The following is a 24336-nucleotide window of genomic DNA, read 5'->3' on the forward strand; positions in this document are numbered from 1 at the left end:
TGAGTGTGAACTTCAGGATACATAGTTCCTGAGCATTTCTTTATACTGAGAGGAATTAATTTATTAATGCCTTTTAACTTAGCATTGATGGTGAGGGGAAAAAAAGAATCCTTTGATTTTCTTTTTCTGTTTTTTTTTCTTAGAGATCATTGCCAGATGTCACATGAGGAACTTTTTAATACAGTGATTTGATAATTTAGTATTAATTAGTATGCTCTTGTTTTACTGAAGTGTGAGTTCCTCTTTTACCAGCTAAACTAACCAGAAATACCCAGGGTCTGGACGCGCACCTAAATCTAAAAGCATATTATATATAGTATACGTATATATGTGTATGTATGTATTATATGTATTTGTTTCTACCAGATATTTCTGTCCTTACCATTTAATTACAGAAGTTTAGGCAACAGAGTTAACTTTCACAATAATAAACATAAGAGCATGAGTGACTTTCTTGGCAGAATTTATTAACTCAAAAGATAAACTAACCCCATAAATAGGGACAAAAATGATTGAATTAATGGATTACTAATCTACAAGACTAGAGCTTACTGTAAGTGTGTGTTACATGAGGAAGTCAGTCGATCCCATGAAAATTCTATAGTATACTGCTTATCAAACTGAGGGCTTGGAAAGGGAACCACCGAGGAAGCTTCTTCTACAAAGCTTCGGGAGAAAAATGGCATGGCTTATGCTAGTCAGTTTTTAAGGTGGGAAGCAATTTTATTTAAAAGGGATAATTTCATGGCATAAATTACAATATCTTCCTGAATTTCAGCATAAAAATCTTCAAATAAATATTCTGTGTGCAACACTGGCTTTGGGCATGAGTCTGTATAAATAGACTTTTATCTGGACCATCATAGTGAGAAGTACAGTCCTCTGTCAGAGTCAGAATGCTGGGTCAGCGGGACCGCTGTTTGATTAAAATGATTTGTTTCAGACTAATGTGTTCTGAAAGAGAAATGCTAAATTGAGAAATACTTTCAGGGCGAAGTCTTCCTTAATGGTTAGAATGTCATAATGATCAAACATTTCTACGGAAAGGAACTAAGGATTTTAACCCAAACGACAGTTTGCTTCATATATATTTAGCTAAAAGTTCTTTTAAAAAATTCAAAAATTATCTTGTATTTCTGAAGATTCAGAGAAGAGTGGCCCTGGGGTTATTAGAAGTTCACTAATTTGTGTGTGTTTAGCGTCCAACGTGTCCCTCTAGACTTGCTCTCTTTAAGGTTAAAGTCTTTTCCAAGCAGCGTAAATGGAGCCTGGCATTAGGAGGTTGGCTAAAAGTACCATGTAAAACTGGGAAGAATCTGAGAGGTTTTCTAATGTAGCCTTCCCATAGAATGGAGAAGTCTCCTCTTTGAACCTCCGTCTGGAAAAGGAGTCTTTTGGAGAGACGATTGTTTGGCTTAATTTAATTACTGTCGAATAATTTTTCACAACTTTGCTTTTAGACCGTGTTAGAGCTGGACAGGATGGAAATGTCCATGGATGCGGTAAGCCCAGGCTTTACCTTATGCTCAAAGAATATAAAAATTGGCAGGAACTCATCGTAGTGTTTCGTAACTTCATTTTAAACTTAGTTTCAGAAAAAGTTTTATGAAAAAGATTTGTTGGATCAAGAGAAAGAAAGAGAAGAACTACTACTTATGGAAATGGTACGTTGTTTGCACGTGGGCACACACACACTTCTTTCTGACCAGTGTTAGCTGTGCTTTGTTATGCAACCCAATAAATCATTTCCCGATTTTTTGAAATCTCTGTTGTGAACTAGAGCGCAAACTACATCTGAGAACCTTTCAAAATCAACTACTTTATTGAAGTATGATTGACGTACAATTAACTGGATATATTGAAAGGGTACAGTTTGATGAAAATATCACCACAATCAAAATGCCAGCCATTTCCATTCCCTCAGGCGCTTCCCCGGGCCCCTTGGAAAGCCATACGTTCTACTCCGCTCCCCCAAAACCGTTCATCTAGTTTCTATCTATAAATAGCTAGCAGCTAGAATTGACAGAAGTTTGTTTACATATGTTTTCTGTTCCTGCCTCTTTTTACCAGCATAATTGTTTTGACATTTATCCGCGCTGCTGTATGTTCTCAGTCGTTCATTCCTGTTTATCTCTGAGTAGTAGTCCACATTCCAGACCTACCACAGTTTGTTTATCCACCTCTTTTTATTTTAAATTAGAAACCCCTTTTAAAAAGAAATGTTTATTTCTTTTGAGAGAGAGAGAGGGAGCGAGCGTGTGAGCAGGGGAGGGGCAGAGAGAGAGAGAGAGAGAGAGAGAGAGAGAGAGAGAATATCCCAAACAGGCTCCACGTTGTCAGTGCAGAACCCAACACAGGTCTTGATCTCATGAACCATGAGATCATGACCTGAGCTGAAATTAAGGATCGGATGCTTACCTGACTGACATACCCAGGTGCCCCGTGTTTATCCACCTCTTATGAGTACTTGGGTTACTTCCAGTTTGGGGATATTAGAAATAAAGCTGCTGTGACCATTTATGAAGACGTCTCTGGGTGGGCCTACGAAGAAGTCTCCTTTTGCAGAAATACCTAGGAATGGAATGGCTGGATTGGATGGTAGGGCTTGCTTAATTTAAAAAACAAAACAAAACAAAACAAAACACAGTTTTACAAGGTTGCTGTACCATTTTACGTCTCCATCGGCTGTGGTGGAGAGCTTCAATTACCCCATATCCTCTCAGCTCGATAGGGCGGGTATATAATCGTGTCTCATTGTGATTTCAAATTGTATATCCCTGATATCTAGGGATGTTGAACATCTCTCTGTTTACTGCCCATCCTTATCTCTTATTTGATGAAGTCTGTTTTCAGATTTTTTCAGTTTACGTATTCATTTTGAGAGAGCACGTGCCCGTGCAAACAGGGAAGGGGCAGAGAGAGAGGGAGGGAGAATTCCAAGGGAGAATCCACTGCGCTGACAGTGCAGAGCTGGATGTGGGGCTTGATCCCACAACTGAGAGATCATGACTTGAGCTGAAACCAAAAGTCAGATGCCCAACCGACTGAGCCACTCAGGCGCCCCTGTTTTCAGATATTTAAATGGGTGGTTGTCGTCATCTTATTGAGATGCAAGAGTTCTTTATAAGCTCAGTACTACTCCTTTGTCAGATATACATTTTATGAATGTTTTCTTTGAGTCTGTGGCTTATCTTTCACTTATTTAATGGTGAAAGATTATTTTATTTTGCAGAGCAGTTTTAAATCTTGATGAGGTTCCACTTACCATTTTTTTCTCTTATTGTTTATGCTTGTTTGTTCCAAGAATCCATTGTCCACCCCAAAATTACAAAGACTTTTTGCTGTGTTTTCTTCTGGAAATTTTAGTTGTAGGTTTTACAGTTAGGTCTGTGGTCCACTTCAATTAGTTTTATATGATTTTTCCCATCTGAATATTCAATTATTCCAGCACTATTCGTCGAAAACTTCCTTATTGAATTGCCTTAGCATCTTAAAAAAAAATGTCCATATATGTGTGTGTTTATTTCTTGACTCCCTATTCTGTTCCACTGATTTACACGTTTATCTTTTTGGCAATTCCAAACTGTCTTTATCACTGTGACATTATAGTAATTTTCGAAATAAGGTAGGTTAAGTTTTTCAACTTTGTTCTTTTTTAATTGCTTTGACCAATCTAGGCCCTTTGCATTTTGATTATAAAGTTTAGAATCAGTTTATCCATTTACATAAAAAGCCCACTGGAATTTTTTTTTTTTTTAAGCCCGCTGGAATTTTTGTTAGAATTGTGTTAATTATCCTAACAATGAATTTTCTGATCTCTGAACATTGTCTACCACTCCATTTATTTAATCTTTACTTTTTTCCATGTAATTTTGGTAGTGTTAAGTGTAGAGTTAAAGGAGGTCTTATGTTCAATTTATTTCTGGGCATATTATGGTTTTTGGCATTATTATAAATGGAATTATAATTTTTAATCTTACTTCCTAGAATTTCACTGCTGTCAATTACCGTTGATTTTTATATATTCACCTTGTATTTGTTCTAGAGTTGTTTTTTCGATTTAATAGGGTTTTCTACATGAGCCATTATATCCTCTTTAGGTACAACAAGATTACTTCTTTCTATTCGGTGTTTATACCTTTTATTTCTTACGTCTGGTTGCAAAGTCTAGGACCTGTAGTATAACGAAACACTTCCAATTGAATAAAAGTGACGGGAGCAGTCACCCTTGTCATTTTACAGATTTTAGGGGGAAACAGCTGGATCTTTAACCATTCGGCATGATGTTACCAAGAGGTTTTATGTGGGTGCCCTTTATCAAATTGCAGAAGTTGCCTCCTATATCTAGTCCGCTGAGGGTTTTTATGAATGACTATTGAATTTTGTCAGATGTTCTTTCTTCATATATAGAAATGATGTTTGCTTACTCTTTATCCTGTTAAGCCACTGTATTTTTTTTATTTTTAATTATTGTTATTTTTTTTTAATGTTTATTTTTAAGTGAAAAAGCATGAGTGGGGGAGGGGCAGCGGGAGAGGGGGACAGAGGATCCAAAGCAGGCTCTGCGCTGACATGCGGCGAGCCTGACGCGGGGCTCGAACTCATGAACCAAGAGATCATGACCTGAGCTGAAGTCGGATGCTCAGCCAAGCGGGCCAACCAGGCACCCCAAATTACCTTGGGTTTTTAAACGCTAAATCAATCTCGTATTTTGGGGATAAACTCTACTTGATGATGATATATTATCCTTTTCTCTATTGTTGGATTCTTGGCTAGTTTTTAAAGGGACTTTTGCATCTCTATTCACAGTGCAATTGGCCTATAATTTCCTTTTTTGTCATTTTTGGGACTTTTAAGTTTCATATTACAGTTGTGGGCCTTATAAAATGAAATGTGTAGTATTACCACTTCCTCTTAATTCCTCTGTTTTCTGATGGAGTTTGTATAAAATTGGTTTTAATTTTTCCTTGGGTGTTTGATAGAATTCACTAGTGAAATTATCAAGGCCCAAAGTTTTAATTTTGAAAAGAATTTTGGTAATTGACTCAACTACTAATAGATACAAAGCTGTTCAGGTTTTTTATTTCTTCTTTTGTAAACTTGATAATTTGCTTCCCATACCCAGAATTCTGTTAGCTGAGCTGTCAAATTTGTTCCCATAAAGTTGTTTATACTCTTATATTATTCTTTTAATATATGTATAGGATCCATGGTGATAACTTCTGTTTCATTCTTACCTTAGTGGTTGGTGTTCTGTCTCTCCTTCCCCTTTCTTTCTCTCTCTGTCTCTCTCTTTTCTTTCTTTCTTTTTTTTTTGAATTGTCTTTTGGTGGTTTCATCGAGAGGTTACGATACACTTAACCCTTTAAGGTCTACTAAGTGTTAATAGTGTACTAATTCATTCAACGATGATACAGAGCTCTCTGCCCTTTATGTTACAGTTGTTATGTGAATTATATTTGTATTGAAAGCCCCACGAGTCAGTGTAATAATCTTTGCTTTAAGTTGTGATCTGTATCTTTGAAGAATTTAAGAGCGTAAGCTCCTGTGTTTACTTTCTTATTTTTTACCAGTTCTAGTACTCTTCATTCATTGCTAAGCGTCTGAACTTCCCTCTGCTATTTTTTTCCCTTTGGCCTGAAGAACTGGCTTTGGTTGTCCTTGGGCGGGGGGGAGCAGGTATTTTGTGGCATATTTTCTTAGCTTTCCCTTACCTGAAATGTATTGTTTTTTGCCTTTGCCCCTGAAGGCCATTTTCACTGGATATGGCATTCGGGGTTGACAACCTTTCTCTTACTGTGCTTTAAAGATGTGTTCTGGTCTCCATAGCATCTGATAAAATATTAGCTCTCTTTTGGATTATCGTTCTGTGTGTAATGTTGCTTTCCTCTGGTTACTTTGAAGATGTCTTTCCTCTTATGCTTTGTTTTCAGCAGTTTGCTTTTGATGTGTTTAGGCATAATTTACTTCAAATTTACCTGTTTTGGATTTGCTGAGCTTTCCGAATCTGTAAACGTGTATCATTTCCCAAATTTGCGAAGGCTTGAGCCATTATTTAAGTATGTGTTCGCTCTTCTACTTCTGGGTCTTCGGTCCCAGATGTTAGATCTTTTGATCTTGCCCCACTGGTCCATGAGGTTTTGTTCCTTTTTTTTTTTTTTCTTTCCTTACACTTTGTTATTCAGAGTGAATAACTTCCGTTGATGCGTCTTCAAGGCCACTGACTCTTTTCCTGTCTTCTTTGAGCTGCTGAGCCCACCCAGTGTTTTTATTCCCAGTGCTGCATTTTTCAGTTCTCAAATTCCCATTGACTTCTTCCTTATATTTTCTCCCTGTGGAGAATTGTTCTGTGAGATTAAACACTTCAGTGGAGATCTGAAAAAGCAAGTGCATGACTTCAGCAGCCTTCGGAGACAGAGATTACAGTTCAGGACGGCCAGCAGTAGAAACTGCAGAGCATAAGCAGGCTCTAAACGCTGAGTTTCAGAACTCAGTGAGCTGAACCCAAGACAAGAATCAGGCCATAGAAGAGCCACAGGTGATCCTGGCATCGGAGTTAGCGGACTCGAAGCCAGCTGTGACTAATGTGACCAAGATAACCGAGGAAAAGGTGGGGAAAGTAGCCAACACTACTTGCAACCCGCTTAATGACGTTTGTTTTTCAGTTTTACGCGTCTTATTTGCACTGCGAGAGTTCCATTTGGTTCTTTTTTATGGAGACCGGTTCTAAGTAGAAATTTTTGAATCTGTTGTCTGGTTTCTCCCTGCTTTTCATTACATGTGCAATCGAAAAGAATGCGTGTTCTCCAGTTGCCGAGTGTAGTGTTGTCTTTTGGCTTTTGGTTTTTGTTTTACTTTGAAGGAGGTTCCACACCAAGTGTGGGGCTTGAACTCATTAGCCCGAGATCAAGATCCTCTGACTGAGCCAGCCAGGCACCCTGGGTGTAGTGTTTTATACATGTCGGTTATGCTAAGTTTGCTCAGAACTTGGCATGTTTATTGATTTTCCTGCCTCCTTGTTCTGTTTTGGGGAGAAACTGAGTTTTGGTAGCATTTTGTTTCTGGATCTGGAAGGTGGTTATATGTGTTCATTTTGGGAAAATTCACTGAGCTCTGCACTTTCTTTACATATGTTATACTTCAGTAAAACATTAAAAAATATCCCAACACACCATTTCTTTTTCTCTCAATCTTTTAAAGAAAAGTATTACTTTGCCACTTACCCATCAGAAATGGAGATGACCATTAATAAGCAACATTTTGCCAATGAGAATTGGTACATACCTTCTAGAAGAGAAAGGCCCATTATAACAATGATACTAAACTCATTGTTTTAGCTTGACAGACCTCCCAGGGCACAATTCTGTACCTGTTAAAAGAACTCAAATCTGAAAGAACCTTGACTTCTTCAGACAGTAGTTTGGAAAGAGAATTCTTTGCTAAGGCACTTCTGTGAACTGTATTTGTATCTGTAATGCTTGGAGTAATTTCTCAGAAGAGTTTTTGGGGCACCTGGGTGTCTCCGTTGGTTAAGCGTCCGGCTCTTGATTTCTGCCCAGGTCATGATCTCACGGTTTGTGGGATCGAGCCCCACATCGGGCTCTGTGCTAAATGTGGAGCCTGCCTGGGCTTCTCTCTCTCCCTCTCTTTCTGTCCCTCCTGTGTCTCTGTCTCAAAATAAATAAACCTTAAAAAAAATAAAAGAAGAGTTTTATAAATCTACTTATGCTTACCGTTTCCTGCTAACACACTGTTTTAATAACAGGAACAATTAGAGAAAGAGAAGCAACAGAGCGATGGGAGGCCCATGAGTGAGAAGAGCTTTGAAAAGAAACGTAAGTAGTTTTCCCATGTCTCAACCGCTAAGTTACACGCTTGGTGTCGCTTCCTGGCGTGCTGACAGACCGCGCCGATTTTCAGAGTTTGAGACAGAAAATTGGTCCACTTTCTCTCATTTTTTAAAAGGTGTTTTCAAACATTGGCTGTTTCACGTGGCACCGGTTTAGGAATACATGAATAAATGCTGGGAGTCCGTGTGAAGGTTCAGATCCTTCACAGGGAAGCTTAAAGTCTGACGACGGCAGTGCTGTTGTGAAATTGGTCGCTGGACAGCTGAGATTGAAATATGTAGATACATAAATGCAGCATACTTGGGAAAGAGCGCTTCTTAGCTAGTAGGACGCATACTCTCTGTGTTGTCTTGCGTGCTTATGCAGATTAAGAGCTGAGAGGAAATTACAGCATTGAAAACAGAGTTTGTTTTAGGTAGAGACACCAAGACACCGACGACTCTGCCCAAGAGCATCCCCATCTCTGTTCCCGGACCCTCCGGAACCAGCAGCCCGTCGACAAGTAGGAAACGGCCTCTTTTTGTGTCTCCTTTTCCCCTTCTATAAAATCAGTTATCGGGAAAGCCACGCCACTAGAGGAGATGTATTATTCTAAAACACCTTTTACCTTCTATCATTCAGTGTTTTGGGACTTCTTGCTGAGCAGTTGGGGTAAGAGATACTCCAGTTAGCTCAACCAAGGAAAGGAAGCTGGACAAATCCGTGCCTCACGAAAGGGGGCGGGGGCGGGGGGAGTTGGCCAGGGGATGGGCGGGCGTAGGGCAGCCGAGGACGAACCGAACAGCTGCGTTTTCCTTCTGCTTTTTACTCCAGGCAAAGAAATCAAGAAATCCAAACTGATCCGAAGCCAGTCTTTTAATAATCAAGCTTTTCATGCGAAATACGGCAACTTAGACAAGTGTGCTAGGTATGGCATGTCAGCTATTCATGTTCTAACCCGATTTGATTTTGCTAGTTACCTATCTTTACTTACGTGAAATATTTATATTGTATAAAACGAGGGTTAATTTTGTTTTTTTTTTTTTAATAGGCCAATAGATTGTAAGCGTTCTTCTGTAAAGATTTTATATGAAAAAAATTGTAGGCTGCCAGTTTGTATGACAATAGGTATTCTGGCATTCTAGGAGGACTTTCTGCCATGGTGCCGTATAATAGCATCATGGAATCCATACGCTGTTTTATGAGGGAGGCGGTGCTCTGTCTGTCATATGCACCACTCGACTTCTACGTGGCTGCGGACGTGTCCCATTTGCCAAGTAGAGGTGGACGTCCATTTGCCGTTGATACTGTTTCCTTCTGTAAAGAAGCACTAGTGTGTTTTTGTGGCAAAGTGATCACAACAATTCTTCTGACGATAGATGAGTGTCTAGCTTCCCCTTTGGCCCCACGCACTGAATGATCAACAGTCAAGACGAGGAGAGAGTCAGCATAGATTCCGTGACCCTGACTTTTTATAAATGTTGTACACATACGGTATGTAAGAGCTGCGTATCCATCAATGAAAGTAACTTTAGGTCAACGTAAATGTCTTTAAAAGGCATCTGTCAAGAAAGATAACGTGGCATGGGAAAGACATGTCTTTCTTTTGTGAGAGATAGCTTACTCTAGCTTTTCAGCTGCGTTTTTGGACGTTCTCAATAGATCTATCTGGACTTCCTAATCAATAGAGTGATCTTGAGATGGACAAAGAGATTACAACTGAAGAGAAATTATTTCCAGGAAAATTGTATCCGTATTATCTGTCGTAGTTGAGCATCAAAAGAAAAACTGATTCTGCTGTAGCAAGTTTCAGGAGATGCTTTTAAGGTAAAGAAAGAATAGTTGTTGTGAGGCATGGGAAGCAATAAATTGAGAAGTAAAAGTAGCAACTGTGCTTCCACCAGAGGTAGAGGAAAGCGTTAAAAGAGATTTAGAAAGACCAAGTGCCTAATGACTAGGGTGACAGAAGCCATGTTCTTGTATTTTAAACCAGTTCGCATTCTTTTCTAGCAAAAGTTCTACAGTAGGATATACACCTTCCGTCTCAGGGTTAGGAAAGACTTCTGTGGTTTCACTAACTGGTAAGTAGAAATCTGAGCTCTTTAAAAAAATAATTGCTAAATTTAATGAATTACTGTTTTCTTTACATGACCTCTTTATTTCTGGAGACAGTGTTCCCCCTAAACTTGTATCTTTATCAAAGGCCTCAATGGTTAAACTTTTCCCTAGCAGGTGAGAAAATTCTTGACTATGCCATTTTGTTTTCACCGTCAAGACTCAGAGTTCAATACTTTATTTTTTTTTAATTTTTTTTTTAAATGTTTGTTTATTTTTGAGACAGAGCATGAACAGGGGAGGGGCAGAGAGAGAGGGAGACACAGAATCCAAACCAGGCTCCAGGCTCCAGGCTCCAGGCTCCATGCTGTCAGCACAGAGCCCCATGCTGGGCTCAAACCCATAGATGGAGAGATCATGGCCTGAGCCAAAGTCAGATGCTTAACTGACTGAACCACCCAGGCGCCCCAGAGTTCAATACTTTTGAAAGAAAGAAAGGGCAATAATCGAGTAGGTTCTTCCGTAGTCTGAGGCCCTCCTGAGGCACAGATTAAAAGTTTTGCAGTGATTTTTAAAGAAGCTAAAAAGAGTAGGGCTTCATGGTGGATCATATGTAGCCAAACATTTACAATATTACCTATTTGAATATTTATACTAGGGGTCAGCAAACTTTTTCTGTAAAGGGCCAGATAGTAAATATTCTAGGCTTTCTTGGCCAAATTGGTTTCTGTCACAATTACTCAACTCTACTGTTGTGTAGAACCAGCCATAAACAGTACCTAATGGATAGGTATGGTTGTGTTCCAATAAAGTTTTATTTACAAAAACAGGAAGCGGGCAAGATTTGGCTTACAGACTCGTAGTTTGCTTACCTCTGTCTTATATAATAGAACACAATGATACCATGGATAAGGGAAAATATATTGCTAAAAATTGCCAATGACTGTATAGTTGTAACTTTTTGCCTTAGAAATACTGGCTGAAAGTTATTGAGCTATGGTAATTTTTTAGTGTGAGGAATAGCAAATCGACTCAAGAGGTCAGAAACTTTTAAAAGTTGGGTCACATGTCCTTTTCAGGTTGTGTTTTGAGTATTCTGTCTTCCTCTTACTATCTTCTTTTTTATTCTCATGAAGAATGTACACCCACTGGCTGTAAACAGTATGTTTTCATTTGCCAGAAGAGAAAATAGTCCCAATGTTAAGGCACTGATATTCATATACCGTATATATAGTAGACTATGAGTAGCATAAGAAACCTGAAAGAATTTGATAACAGAAACTTGTTGAACTAAAATTACCAATGCTTCTTGAAGTGAGGGCCATAAATAATAAAACTATTCATTACTTTTATCTTTGCAAGTCAGCGATTTCTTTAGGAGATACTAAGGGAACATTAAGGGTTTGTGAACTTTTATTATATATATATTATATACATATAATATATGTATATTGGAGATGACTTCAGATGAGCATATTTAAAATTTTTTTAATGTTTACTTATTTTTCAAGAGAGAGAGAGAGAGACTGAATATGAACAGGAGAGGGGCAGAGAGGGAGGGAGACACAGAATCTGAAGCAGCCTCCAGGCTCTGAGCTGTCAGCACAGAGCCCATGCGGGGTTCGAACTCCCGAACCATGAGATCATGACCTGAGCTGAAGTCAGACACTCAACCGACCGAGCCACCCAGGATCCCATCCAGCATACAACATGACGTAAATTCACTTGTCAGCTCACCTTAGGCTTTCCTTAGCTGTGACGGTTTCTTAGCCTTTCCTTGTTTTTGGTGACGTTCCCAGTTTTGAGAGGTACTGGCCAAATATTTTGCAGGACGCCCCTCTATTAGAATTTATCTGATGTTTTTCTTACAATTAGACTAAGGTGGTGGGTTGGAGGAAGGGTGACAGAGGTAAAGTGCCATTTTCATCACATCATACCAAGGTACACACTGTGACATGTTTTACCACATTTTATGTATTTTATCTCACTGTTTCATGACAGATCACTAGAAATGGGATGTTTGCTGGGGGGGGGGGGTGGGCAAGATGAGGGCAGGGGCGTGGGAGGTGCAGGCTTTGGGGGGTGGGTGAGCAAGGCACAGAGTCAGAAGTATCATCAGCGGCCTTGTAGTAGTGTAGCACGGTGACAGATGGCAGTTACACTTGCAGGGATACAGCACAGCTCATAGAGGAACCACCGTGTTGTACCCGGAAGCTAATTATGTGTCCACTGTACATAAAAAAAAAAAAAAAAAAAAAAAAAAAAAAGTTTTACGGATAGAATTCTGTGCATTCCTTAAAATGTTTAAGAAAAAAAAACCCACTTGATTACATAGAAAAATAGTTAAAGACTTACGAAATCACAAAGTATGGTATAAAGTAGAAGGCACAGGAGGTCCTTATTTGCGTAAGTTATATGCATGGGCGTGCACGTACGTAGCCTGCTTAGGGAAAAGAGACTGAAGCAAATTATATTAGGACGGTTAAAGACTATTGCTTCAGTTGCTAGAATTATGGTATTATAGATAAGTTTTATTTTCACACTGTTTTTGTGTTCTCCACTTTTCAAAATGCTTATAGGTTCTTGTAACGAAAAAATTAACGTGTTATTGCTAATGCTGTAAATCATTTCTTGACGTCAGATGATATGTTACTGTTTATTCATTTTTTAAAAATTTTGTAGACCGAGGACCCAGACAAATACATTAAACCAAGAAAATACTGATTTAAAAAAAATGTTTTTAAAGTTCTGAAGTGTAGGGGCACCTGGGTGGCTCAGTCGGTTAGGCGTCCGACTTCGGCTCAGGTCATGATCTCACGGTTTGTGGGTTCAAGCCCTGCGTCGGGCTCTGTGCTGACAGCTCAGAGCCTGGAGCCTGCTTCGGATTCTGTGTCTCCCTCTCTCTGTGCCCCTCCCCTGCTCGTGCTCTGTCTCTGTCTCTCAAAAATAAATACAAAGTGTTAAAAAAATAAAAAAAAAAAGAACTTTAAAGTTCTGAATTTTTTTAAAAAAAGCAATGAGGGGTGAGAAATACAAGGAGATAACCACTGCACAGACAGTAAAATGTCTAAAATTAGAAAGACTCACAATATCAAGTGTGTGTGAGGATGTAAAGCAACTCTCCAGAACGCTTATTCGTTGCTGGTGGAAATGCAGAATGGCACAACCACTTTGGGCAACTGTTTGGCAGTTTCTTATGCAGTTAAATATGTACTTGGTATGTGACCCAGCAGTTCCAGTCCTAGTCTTTTACTTGGCAAGAAATCAAAACGTATATCCATACACAGACTTGTACACACTTGTTCATAGCAGTTTTCTTTGTAATAGTCAAAACTGGAAAAAATCCAAATGTCTATCAGCAGGAGAATGTATAAGCCAATTTTGATATATCCATACAATGGCGTATCTGTCACCGATAAAAAGGAATGAACTCTTGATACACGCAAAAACCAGGATGAATCTCAAACGAATTGTGCCGAGTGAAAGAAGGCAGAAATACTGTATGATTCTATTTACGTAAAATTTCTAGAAAATGCAAACTAACCTTTAGTGACAGGAGGCCGATTGCCTGCGGTGTGAGGCGGGGCGACCAGAGTGCGGGAGGTAGGGATCAAGAGGGTTCCCTCTTGATGGTGGCGATGCCTTCATGGCTGTGTACGTATGTCAGACCTTAATCTGCGTGGTTTATTGCCCGTAAACTATATCTTGATAAAATTGATTTTTTTTTTTTTTTAACGTTTCTTTACTTTTGAGACAGAGCATGAACGGGGGAGGGTCAGAGAGAGGGAGACACAGAACCTGAAAGAGGCTCCAGGCTCTGGGCTGTCAGCACAGAGCCCGACGCGGGGCTCGAACTCACGGACCGGACCGCGAGATCATGACCTGAGCCGAAGTCGGCTGCGTAACGACTGAGCCACCCAGGCGCCCCGATAAAATTGATTTTAAAAGAAAAAAAGTCAGCTGTCATTAGCCCCAGGTTAGCCTCTTTCTTTGCTTATTCAGTACGTCTGACTGTACTCGAATTCCTTTCAGATGATTCATTCCGCACTCGTAATGCCTGTAGTGCCCCAACCACCTTTTCTCCCAACGCTTCCCTGCCGGGCACCTCCCGTGGGACAGGTAACTCTGTCGATCCAAAGAGCAGTGGGAGCAAAGAGACACCACCACGGAAGGCTACCTTGTAAGTACTCCAGTGCTGTGCGAAGCGTACCATTCTAGGCTTTTCTCAGGCACTTCCCTTCCCACTTAAATGCTTTCCAAACAACAGACAATGTCCACAATGAGGAAATGGTATAAATTGAAAGGAGTTATTGCCACGTGTGTCTCTGTCGGCTCAGATACTTTATGTAAGATGACTTATATGTGGCAAAGACACCGTAGCCTTAGGGAATGAGGAAGAAACTTCAAACGGCTCCCATTAATATCCGAGACGCATTTATTTTTCCGTGAAGTGTTTGCATTTAGGGGATTTTTCTCTGAGGAGACACTGGGTGTTAACCACATCCCTTTCGAGCAGCCAGCTTATGTACACAGTATTTAATCACCCGGCGCTTCGAAAGGTGGGTACAGCGAATGCCACTGGAGAAATACTACTGCAGCCCGTGATCCAGGGCTGTGGGTCCCGCAAACTGGAGATTTCGACAGACTGTACCTGGCCTTCAGTGTGGTGGTTAGAAAGGGCCTCTGTTCTTCTCCTTTGTGATTCCTTTCTGTGCGCTGTTTATATCCGTTGTTTGAATTGTGGAAGCCTTTGGTACTTCCAGTTTAAACATTTAGGAGAGTAGACTATAAAAATCTCCATGGTTGGGGCGCCTGGGTGGCTCAGTCGGTTGGGCATCTGACTTCGGCTCAGGTCATGATCTCGCGGTCCGTGGGTTCGAGCCCCGTGTCGGGCTCTGTGCTGACAGCTCGGAGCCTGGAGCCTGTTTCAGATTCTGTGTCTCCCTCACTCTGACCCTCCCCCGTTCATGCTCTGTCTCTCTCTGTCTCAAAAATAAATAAATGTTAAAAAAAAAATTAAAAAAAAAAATCTCCATGGTGAGAGATCACATCAAGGTGGAACAGATTCATCCCAGATGCCCAAATGATCGTTAAGGTGTACTCTTTCCTATAGGACACCTGGACCTTCTGAGTAGAATGGACCTTAACCAGGACTCAGGTTTCCTTTTAAGCGTATCTCACTGAATTCATGAATATTCTCTAACGAAGTTGCTCGAATGCATCTTTTTTGCAGAAACTTCATGCTTTGGTCCCATTTAGGAACTGAACTATATCTTAATTTAGTCTAAATTTTAATTGGCCACTGGTATGTATACAAATATGGATGTATTTAAAATTCATTTAAAACTTAGGAACAAATTTATTGAATGGAGCTCTAGCAAAGAGTAGGACTGTATCATAGAAGAAAGCAATAGCAAATAGAAAAGGTAATACTGATATTAAAGGGTTTGTTTTTGTTTTAAGTTTAGTTTTGTTTATTCTTGAGAAAGAGAGAGCAGGCGGGGGAGGGGCCGAGAGAGAGGGAGACAGAATCCCAAGCAGGCTCCGTGCTGTCAGTGCACCGCCCGATGCGGGGCTCGAACTCGAACCGTGAGATGATGACCTGAGCCAAAACCAAGGGGCAGACACTTAACCGACTGAGCCGCCCAGGCGTCCACTAATATTACGGATTAGTAGCACTGATAACAAAGGGTACTTTTATTTACGGAGAATGTTCTTTGCCCCAGCAATTACTGCTCAAGCGATTGTACTATGGAAATTCCATGTAGAAGTCCTGAGGATAGAGGCAGGACAGGGTAATGGTCTATAGAGAGCATGGAGCTGGAGCCTTGTGCCCTGGTTCCAGTGGCAGCTAACTACTGCATACAGTTCATTTCAGCACTCTGGGCCTCATTGTGCCCATCTGTGAAATGGGAGGGCGGACTCATGCTTCATCACTTAAGGTATTTTCTTCCAGTCCTTGCGCCCTGATCCTTCCTGTCTGTCAGCCTAGTCCCTCTTCCTCTCAAAAGCTTGCCCTAGAATTCTTCTATCGAAGAACATACTTAGTGATCAGAATGTAATTCATTCTCTTCCCAACTTATTTTTCTAAATGCCATAGACATTTTTTAACGTAAAGGTGGCTAAAAGCTAATATTTATGCCAGCTCTCCTTTATTTCAGATTACTGTCTTTATCTGTTCTTTCGTTGTTGAACATGGCTTTACTTTTTATAGACTGAATTTTCTCTTGCTCAATATATATATAATTATATTTGTAGAATTATATAATCAAATTATATAATTGATGGTTAAAAAATAAATGGAGACAGACTCTAAAAAATCCCATCATGTGTTTCCTCTTTTCTGAATGTTTTGAAGAAGGAGGAATGTTGGTATTATAGCTGCTTTTTTATTTATTTATTAAAAAAATTTTTTTTAACATCTGTTCATTTTTGAGAGACAGAATACAAGTGGGGGAGAGAGGGAGACACAGAATCCAAAGCTTAGGCTTCAGGGTCCGAGCTGTCAGAGCCTGGAGCAGGGCTTGAACTCACAAACCATGTGATCGTGACCCAAGCCAAAGTCGGCCGCTTAACCGACTGAGCCACCCAGGCGCCCCTTCAGCTGCATTTTTAGCAGGAGGCTGGATATCAAGTCCGTAACTGTATTTTGGTGGAATGTTCTAGTCTGCATTTTGTCACGAGTGCACCGGGCCGCGTGACTGGAACAGGTGATTGGTGTCTGCGCTGGGCTTGTTTCTGTGAAGTGTTATCCACAATTCGGTGCCCGTTGCTGCATCTGGATGAAAATACTCCTTTTTCCTTACAATAAGCTTATGAGGTGATCTCAGAAGGTATTAATTATCTCAGTTTTGCTCCTCCAAAAAATTCCATGCGGTACGTTCTCCAGCTTTTCAGTGTCCTAGAGATGATACAGCTGGTATTTCAGAGTACCAGTGTCTTAAAGGAGGTATCGGGATGTGTCGTATCGTATGTCCTTTAAAGCCGCATAGTTGATATGCTTGGGCCTGTGTTAATTTCCACTGTTGTCCTACCAAAAAAAAAAAAAAAAAAGGCAGGAAAAGCTGTATGAATGGAATTGAATGCTTTGTTAGATGTGCATGGGATTTGGTAATTAAAGATAGTTCCAAGTAATCTTTAATGTGGAATTTCTTTTTCATTTACACAGAATCCTCATATATTAGATTTATTTAAAGTGAATTACATTTCTTATTTACTTTGTAAGCACTGAACGGATACAGTTTTTCATGTTTTCTCTTTTTCTCTTCACTCTCTCTTTCCCTCCCTTTCTGCCTCTTCCCCTCCCTCCCTTCTTTCTGTCTTGACAAAGAAAATCGAGAAAATCCAATCCTTAAATCATCCGCTTGATGAAGAAGGCAAAAGAAAGACAACTGGAGATAATGTGATTGATGGACAAAAGCTAAAGCAATGGCTGGGGCGTTTTTTTGTTTTTTTTGGTTTCGTTTTTTTGGGTTTTTGGGTTTTTTTGTTTTTGTTTTTGTTTTTTTTTTTGGTTGATGAATGGAAAAGAGACCCATAATGGCAGCTGATGTTGATAAACTTTCCGTATTTGAAATTAGATTCCCTAGGTGGTATAATATGTATTTCTTGAGTAATAATGTGGTTACAGAATTCCAATGTCATAGTGAAGTGCAACGAAAACCAACTTTAGGTGTCCGCTTTAGGCACTGCTGGAGAGGAGACCAGTCTGCATTCATCTGTGCAGGAAACCAGCTGTTTAATTGTTCTAGACTTTTAGCATTCAAACGTTCTATGAAAGGCCAAACCAACTGAAATTGCTTTAGCTGATCACTTGAAGGGGCCTTGGGAGTAAGAGAGGCACTGCATTTTCTCACAAATCTCCAGGCCCAATTGAAAAGTCACACTGGAAAGGGTATGAGCAGCTGGCCGCGATTTTATCGGTCCCACGGTGGTGGCGACGGTGTTGTTCCTGGACGTTCTGAGATTTCCATTTGGCATTGAAAATTCTACAGAGATTTCTGAAAACTTTAGGTACAACTACCTTAAAAATAATAGATTGATGATTTCATTTCCTAGAAGAATTTATTTTATAAATACTTTGTTTACACTTTAGATTGTACTTGTCCTTACTGAATTTCAAATGATGAACCTAGTTTGAATCAGCTGTTATTCTAAGCTATCATGCTTAAGCTACGTCAACAGCATTCATTTGGACTGATGCTAATATTCCCATCAAAATTTGCCTGTGGAACATACACAATTCTTAATTTTAAAATGTCAGTTCTTGAGATCTACTGTATGAAGCTATTGTCAGCTTCCCTATTTCAAAATGCAATCAGCATCTAACTCTATTGATATTAGAAAATATTTGTTTTTTAAAATACATTGATGTATGATAAAGATGATCTAATTTGTGAATGCATACGCGCGTGTGGTTACTTTTTATAATGTGAAATGATGAATAATGAATTGACTCAAAATAAAACATAGGTTAATGAGATACCTGTGTTTGTGAGAAAAGTTTTAAGTACTTACCTGCAGTTTTTTTTTTTTATTCTACCATTAAGTAGAGTAAGACCGTTCATTTTGAAGGAATGGCTGAGAACCACCCCAGCATCAAGTATAAATTACTCCGGGGGCAGCAACTCAATGTGAGTCTTCTCCAAGACGTTTATTTTCCCTTTTCCTTTCATATGGCCTCTTTGGAGCTAGTTTTAGTGATTCTTAATATCTTTCACTTAAGGACAGTCAGGTAAATGGAGTTGTTGAACTCCTCAGTTTGTCAGGAATTAAAAATCGGGTAAAAACCAGGTTTGAGTGACGGGACAGTATCGACTCAGTGAATTCAGTCTTCCTTGTGGATCTCATGTAACTATTTCGACCGTGACCTCTGTTAGCATCTCTACCGTGAACCTGACTACGTGACTAGGAGAGCATGTGTGCGGTGTGTGACGTCCAATCACGTTCTTCCTGCACTTGGATTCATACTCGGCATTGCCTCTGTTGCTTTAAATAAAATGGAGAATTTCACTTTATTTGTTCAATAATGACTAATAAGGGGCGCCTGGGTGGCGCAGTCGGTTAAGCGTCCGACTTCAGCCAGGTCACGATCTCGCGGTCCGTGAGTTCGAGCCCCGCGTCGGGCTCTGGGCTGATGGCTCGGAGCCTGGAGCCTGTTTCCGATTCTGTGTCTCCCTCTCTCTCTGCCCCTCCCCCGTTCATGCTCTGTCTCTCTCTGTCCCAAAAATAAAATAAAAAAAAAAAAAATAATAATAATGACTAATAATAATAATAGCAGAGTTAGGGGATTTATTTTCCACCATGCATGCGGGAAAAGAGTAAAGTGTTTTGCCAGAGAAAACTCACTACTGCGTGTAAATGTCAGGAGTGTGCAGAAGTCAGCTGCGGTCTTGGTCCAACTTACTAAACTGTCGGTTAAGACGGTTAATCAACATTACTTTCAGGCGTACTCTTCTTTTCCCCACAGAACATGATTACTAAAACCACTGACATATCTGCTAAACTTATACTTCCAAGGACAGATATGTAAAAAAAATAAAAAGAAATAAGCGAGTGAAAAAACAAATTGGTGACAGTTACGAATATTCACGTATATCTCGATTTACACCAGAAGCAGAACTGATGCTCTTCGTAAAAGTTCTCAGGGTAACAATTCGTCAAATAGATCTTTTAAACCAGTTGTGTGACATCTGGAGCTATAGTGATACAGAGATGGGCCCCCTTGTCTTCTTAATTATAGAAACTTGCATTCTTTGTTTTAAAAAATTTTTTTAATGTTTATTCTTGAGACAGAGACAGAGTGTGAACAGGGGAGGGGCAGAGAGAGAGGGAGACACAGAATCCGAAGCAGGCTCCGGGCTCCGAGCCGTCAGCCCAGAGCCCGACGCGGGGCTCGAACCCACGGACCGCGAGATCGTGACCTGAGCCGAAGTCGGACGCTTCACCGACTGAGCCACCCGGGCGCCCCTAGAAACTTGCATTCTTAAGGACAGGTTCTAAAATTTCACTAGTTAGCATTACAAGTGAAATAACAGATCCCTAGAACTCGGTTTAGCTGGCAGAAATGGAGATTGGGCTGAAAAGGAGTTTACTTATTAGAGAGGACACAGAGAGTTGTTCTTCTTTAACCTCATACACATTTGAAAATCATTTCCATTATTTGACTGCCTGAGTTCAAACATCTTCCTGTGGAAGGATGGATCCGTTTGCCCTGCAGTCGTGGGCGTATGCGAAATACTCAAACTGAAGGAGAACAGACTCTTCAGCTTGAGTAGGCGTTTTGCAGTCAAGATAAAGTGAATTGGATCAATTCAGTAATCTGTTCTCAGTTGTTACAGCGCGTGTGAATGTGGGTGAGTGTGTGTGTATATGTGTCTGTGCGGGAACAGTTTTTAAACCTGACAACTCAAATATAGTGAAGCCTTGTTACAATGTTCAGATTTCCGTTCCCCCCCCCACCCCCCCGGTTGAAACCGTGAAATTTTTTTGTAAGATCTATTGCATTTTTCATTGGTCTGCATTTTTTCACCAGGCATAGATCCTTGGAAAAGCTGAAACCTCTAAGTGTCTTAGGAGTTTCTTAAAGCACATGTGGCAGGATTATTTAAAAAAAAAAAAAAAGTTTTTATGGAGTAAGGAATAGGGCCATTTTTCTGCTTCGAAGGGTAATGTGTTAGATATAATTATTATGCTGTTACTGTTTTCAACACATATGGGGAGAGGAGGGGGGAGTTTGAGCTGCATGTTATAGGAGTCCTTCGATAATAATGAAGCTTTCAGTAACTGGGTTTGGCCCTGTTTATTTCAGAGGCTATTATGTTCTCATGGACTTTCTTTTCTAGGTATCCTCTCTTAAAAGGGAGTCATTTTAACTCCCTTTTATATCTCTTTCCACTATTTTTCTACAAACACACTTGAATGACAGAATACTAGCGCGTCAGTTAAGAATATTAGTTGGAGTTAGTCCTCTATTTTTGCCTCATTCTGGGTCCTAGAATTGCCTGGCCATTTACCAAGTGTCACCCAGTGCTTTTGGAAAAAATGTAGGAATGAGGTAACCTGCAGATTTTAGAACGACGAAAAGTCCGTCTTTAGACTGCTGCTTGATAGTATTACCTTAAGTACAATTCACGTTACTCTGATTTATATTCATAGTCAAGAGGACTAAACAATAAATTAATTTTAGGTATATTTCAACACTGGGTAGCAAACAGATGGAAATCCAATTAGGCATTTAGTCGACACATTGAATATTCCAGATTCGCTAGATCTATCCATGGTTCTCTGAATTTGCTCCTAAAATATCTTGTCTCTACAACAGAAAATGACTAAGAAAATGGGGGGGGGGGGGGAAGGGGCGGTATTTGCTATTTTCCTTTTAACTTTGTGACAAAGCCCATGCTTATGTTCTGTTTAAGCAAAATGGGTCCCGACGGGGAATGAATGCATGCTGCCTGTTTAGTTGAATATTCAGATCGATGATTTAGGTAGAAAGCAGAAAGAATGAAATGAGCCAGGGGGTTAGGGGTCAACATAGACAGGACTCTGGCTGCTGTGCCCCACCACGTGGGGTGACCGTGGGCAAGGGCTTTCCTTTCTTGGAGATGAGATTTTTTTTTTTAGTGTTTATTATCTATTTTGTGAGAGAGAGCGTGAGCACGTGAGCAGGGGTGGGAGGCAGGGAGAGGGAGAGAGAGAATTCCATGCAGGTTCTATGCTGTCAGTGCAGAGCTCCACCCGGGGCTCGAATCCACAAGCTGTGCGATCATGACCTGAGCCCAAACCAAGAGTCGGATGCTTAACCGACTGAGCCACCCAGGCGCCCCTTGGAGATGAGATTTTTGCCACGAAGGCAAAAGTGCCTGGGGCTTGTGAATGTCATCATGGCCCATGCCCGTGTCTCTGTTCCGCATTTCTTCCCTACGTGAAATGAAGGTATTGAACTCGATCTGTGTCTCACTGAATGCCTCTGTCAAATGATCTGATGCACCATGGAGTAGCCAGGGCCGCGCTGAGGCCAGTGCTGTGGTCAGGACTGACTGCAGCTGTTTTGTTCTCATTTTAGTCACCAAGAAATGATTCTATGACAGATTAAAACGCGGCTCGAGAGGGAAGTAAAGGGAGCGAAGCACATGACTCATGGAAAATGTGTCTTCCTCCCAAAGGCTTCGTCTTGAAATAGTGTTCCGATCTACCATTTTTCAAAGTCCTGATATGTGAGTCACAATGGAAGGTAAAGATATTCTACCAAACCCGTCTTGAGTCCATAACAAAGGCTCTGAGAAACAGGCTTAAAATACCAGATGGGCTGTCCAGACATCTCCTTAAAATCAGTGAATTTAATAGTCGGTTTTATCTGAGGATGGCTCAGACCAGCAGAGGACGAGGGGGACACTCTCTTCTGCCGCCAGGTGCCAATAACCCATGTGGGTTCAGCTACCTCAGGTCCGGCGTCTCCTGGAGCACCGTGTACTCACGCGTGTCTGAAATCGTAGGAGAGCTGGGTTCACCACCCTGCCCCGAAATAGAAGCACTCCAGAGGTTTCTTCATAGATCATGAAATGACGTGGCTGGTCTATTCGGATGATGGGGAGGCAGGGAATCAGCAATCGTCTAACAGGGTTCCTGTCACTGCCTCAGCTCCCTTTTCATCAACTTCCAATCCCAGCTCTTTGTAAAACCTGGAAAAGGAAATGATGTGGGAGACCATTTGTGTGGCAGTGGAGGGGAAGGAGCTGGTTGAGCCCCTTGACATTTTTTGCTACGGTCCCACCCACGGGGTTTAATGGTACAGGGCTCATCTGTGCCGAGAGGAACGGTCTGAGGTGGTACCAGGGATTGGCCTAGAAGCCCGAAACAATACCAGGACACCCCAGGGACCCCAAAGTGAGGTACATTGCGGGTGTGCACCCAGGGGACTCTGCCCAGCCAGTTCATGCACACATGCATCAAATACACAAATAGTTGGTGAGCATGTACTTTGTGCTGCTGACTCTTGCGCGGCTGATGCCTCCCCTCAAGAAGGTTTTCAAGCTGCCTGGGACCGCGGGATACTTTGACCTTCCTTTTGGCAGGCAAAGCGGGGGCAGGGGCATGGTTACTCTTCTGTACAAGCTTCCCAGCACCTGGTGCAGCGCCGAGGCGGTCCCTGGGGTCCCTCCGGTTGCCCGTACTCCCTCTGCCTGTCATGTTTGGGAGGCCCTTTTGTCCAGAAACCTCCTGTGATGGAAATGATGCACGTACGTAACTTCTATAAGGGAAGATCGTGAAGACATCTGTGGTTAACCTAGAGATTCTCTAATTTCTTGGAGTGAAAATTTACTTTCCAGAGTAAACAGGAGGAGAATATTTAATGGCTTGCGATTTAAACTGTAAAACAGCACACGTCTTCATTTTTATGTGTTTACAGCAGAAGTTCTTTGAGGTGCTAGTCTGCAGGGTGGTCGTGTTTATTTGTCTTATTTTCCCTGAGACGGTAATGCCTGATTGCAGGCCATGGTTAGCCTACTGGGTCCTGCTTAAGTGGTTACCTTTTTCTTTAAAAAAAAGTTTATTTTTGAGAGAGACGGGGTGGGGGTGGGGGAGAGAAAGCACAAGTGGGGTGGGGGGAGGAGGCAGAGAGAGAAGGAAAGAGAGAATCCCCAGCAGCTCCCGCGCTGTCAGCACAGAGCCTGACTCGGGTCTCGATCTCTGGCCGTCACAGGTCTCGATCTCACAAACCGTGAGACCATGACCTGCGCGGAAATCAAGAGTCGGACGCTTAACCTCCTGAGCTGCCCAGGTGCCCTTGAAAATCTCCCGCAGAATTGGAAGCTGCAGTTGTATGGGAGAGTACGAATCAGACTCCAGACCTGAGAAAGACCATAGTGGGAGATGGTGGAATGTTTTCCTGGTTGCGATAACAAGAGGGGGTTACTGCTGGCATTAGTGACACCGGCCAGGAATGCTAACCGGTTACCCGCGATGCACGAAACCCCTCTGAACAACACCCCCCCCCCCCCAAACCAGGAGGGCTTCCGTGTGGAAGAGGACTAACCCTGCTCGTAGTAGCTTCAGAGTCAGAACTGAGGCCAAAGAGCATGAGTTACTTAGGGAGGAGTTATGGGGGGGGTGGAGGGGTATAACAAAAACAATGTTAGCCATTTGTGGATTGAGCTGCTTTTCAAAGAATTCGTGAGTTCTCTGTCATTGGAAGCATCGAAAGAATGAAAACCAGACAGCTATTTTGTAGGGATATTCTAGAGGGCACTTCCCCAAGGGGTGGGAAATTGGGCCAGGTGACCTCTGGGGGATTCTTTCATCTTGAAAGTGGTGTCACTCCATGCAATTTTAATGAGTCTGTGACCCAATTTCCATTTCAGGGGGAAATCTTGAGCGTTGGGAGTGTGAAGAGGCAGAAATCCACATAAGAGAAATTAAATTAGTTACATGTTTTAATAAAGTAGCTCAA

General features: G+C 41.2%; 1 protein-coding gene across 4 annotated transcripts in view; it reads left to right on the forward strand.

The window, feature by feature from the left end:
* PPP4R4 (protein phosphatase 4 regulatory subunit 4) overlaps positions 1-24336 on the forward strand; it is a 108218-nt gene extending 83882 nt beyond the window's left edge. For 2 of the 4 annotated variants that reach the window (XM_042944192.1, XM_042944195.1), the window contains 8 exons: positions 1461-1502; positions 1590-1664; positions 7766-7835; positions 8266-8352; positions 8664-8757; positions 9840-9910; positions 13917-14064; positions 17215-18366. In XM_042944192.1, the coding sequence (XP_042800126.1) occupies positions 1461-1502; positions 1590-1664; positions 7766-7835; positions 8266-8352; positions 8664-8757; positions 9840-9910; positions 13917-14064; positions 17215-17239 (612 nt within the window). In that variant the 3' untranslated portion in view covers positions 17240-18366. Of the gene's footprint in view, positions 1-1460; positions 1503-1589; positions 1665-7765; positions 7836-8265; positions 8353-8663; positions 8758-9839; positions 9911-13916; positions 14065-17214; positions 18367-21951; positions 22120-24247 lie in introns of those variants that run through there. The other 2 variants (XR_006204035.1, XM_042944194.1) reach the window with 2 other exon arrangements.

The sequence above is a fragment of the Panthera leo genome, chromosome B3, assembly GCF_018350215.1.
Source record: "Panthera leo isolate Ple1 chromosome B3, P.leo_Ple1_pat1.1, whole genome shotgun sequence".
In the NCBI taxonomy this organism is placed as follows: Eukaryota; Metazoa; Chordata; class Mammalia; order Carnivora; family Felidae; genus Panthera; species Panthera leo.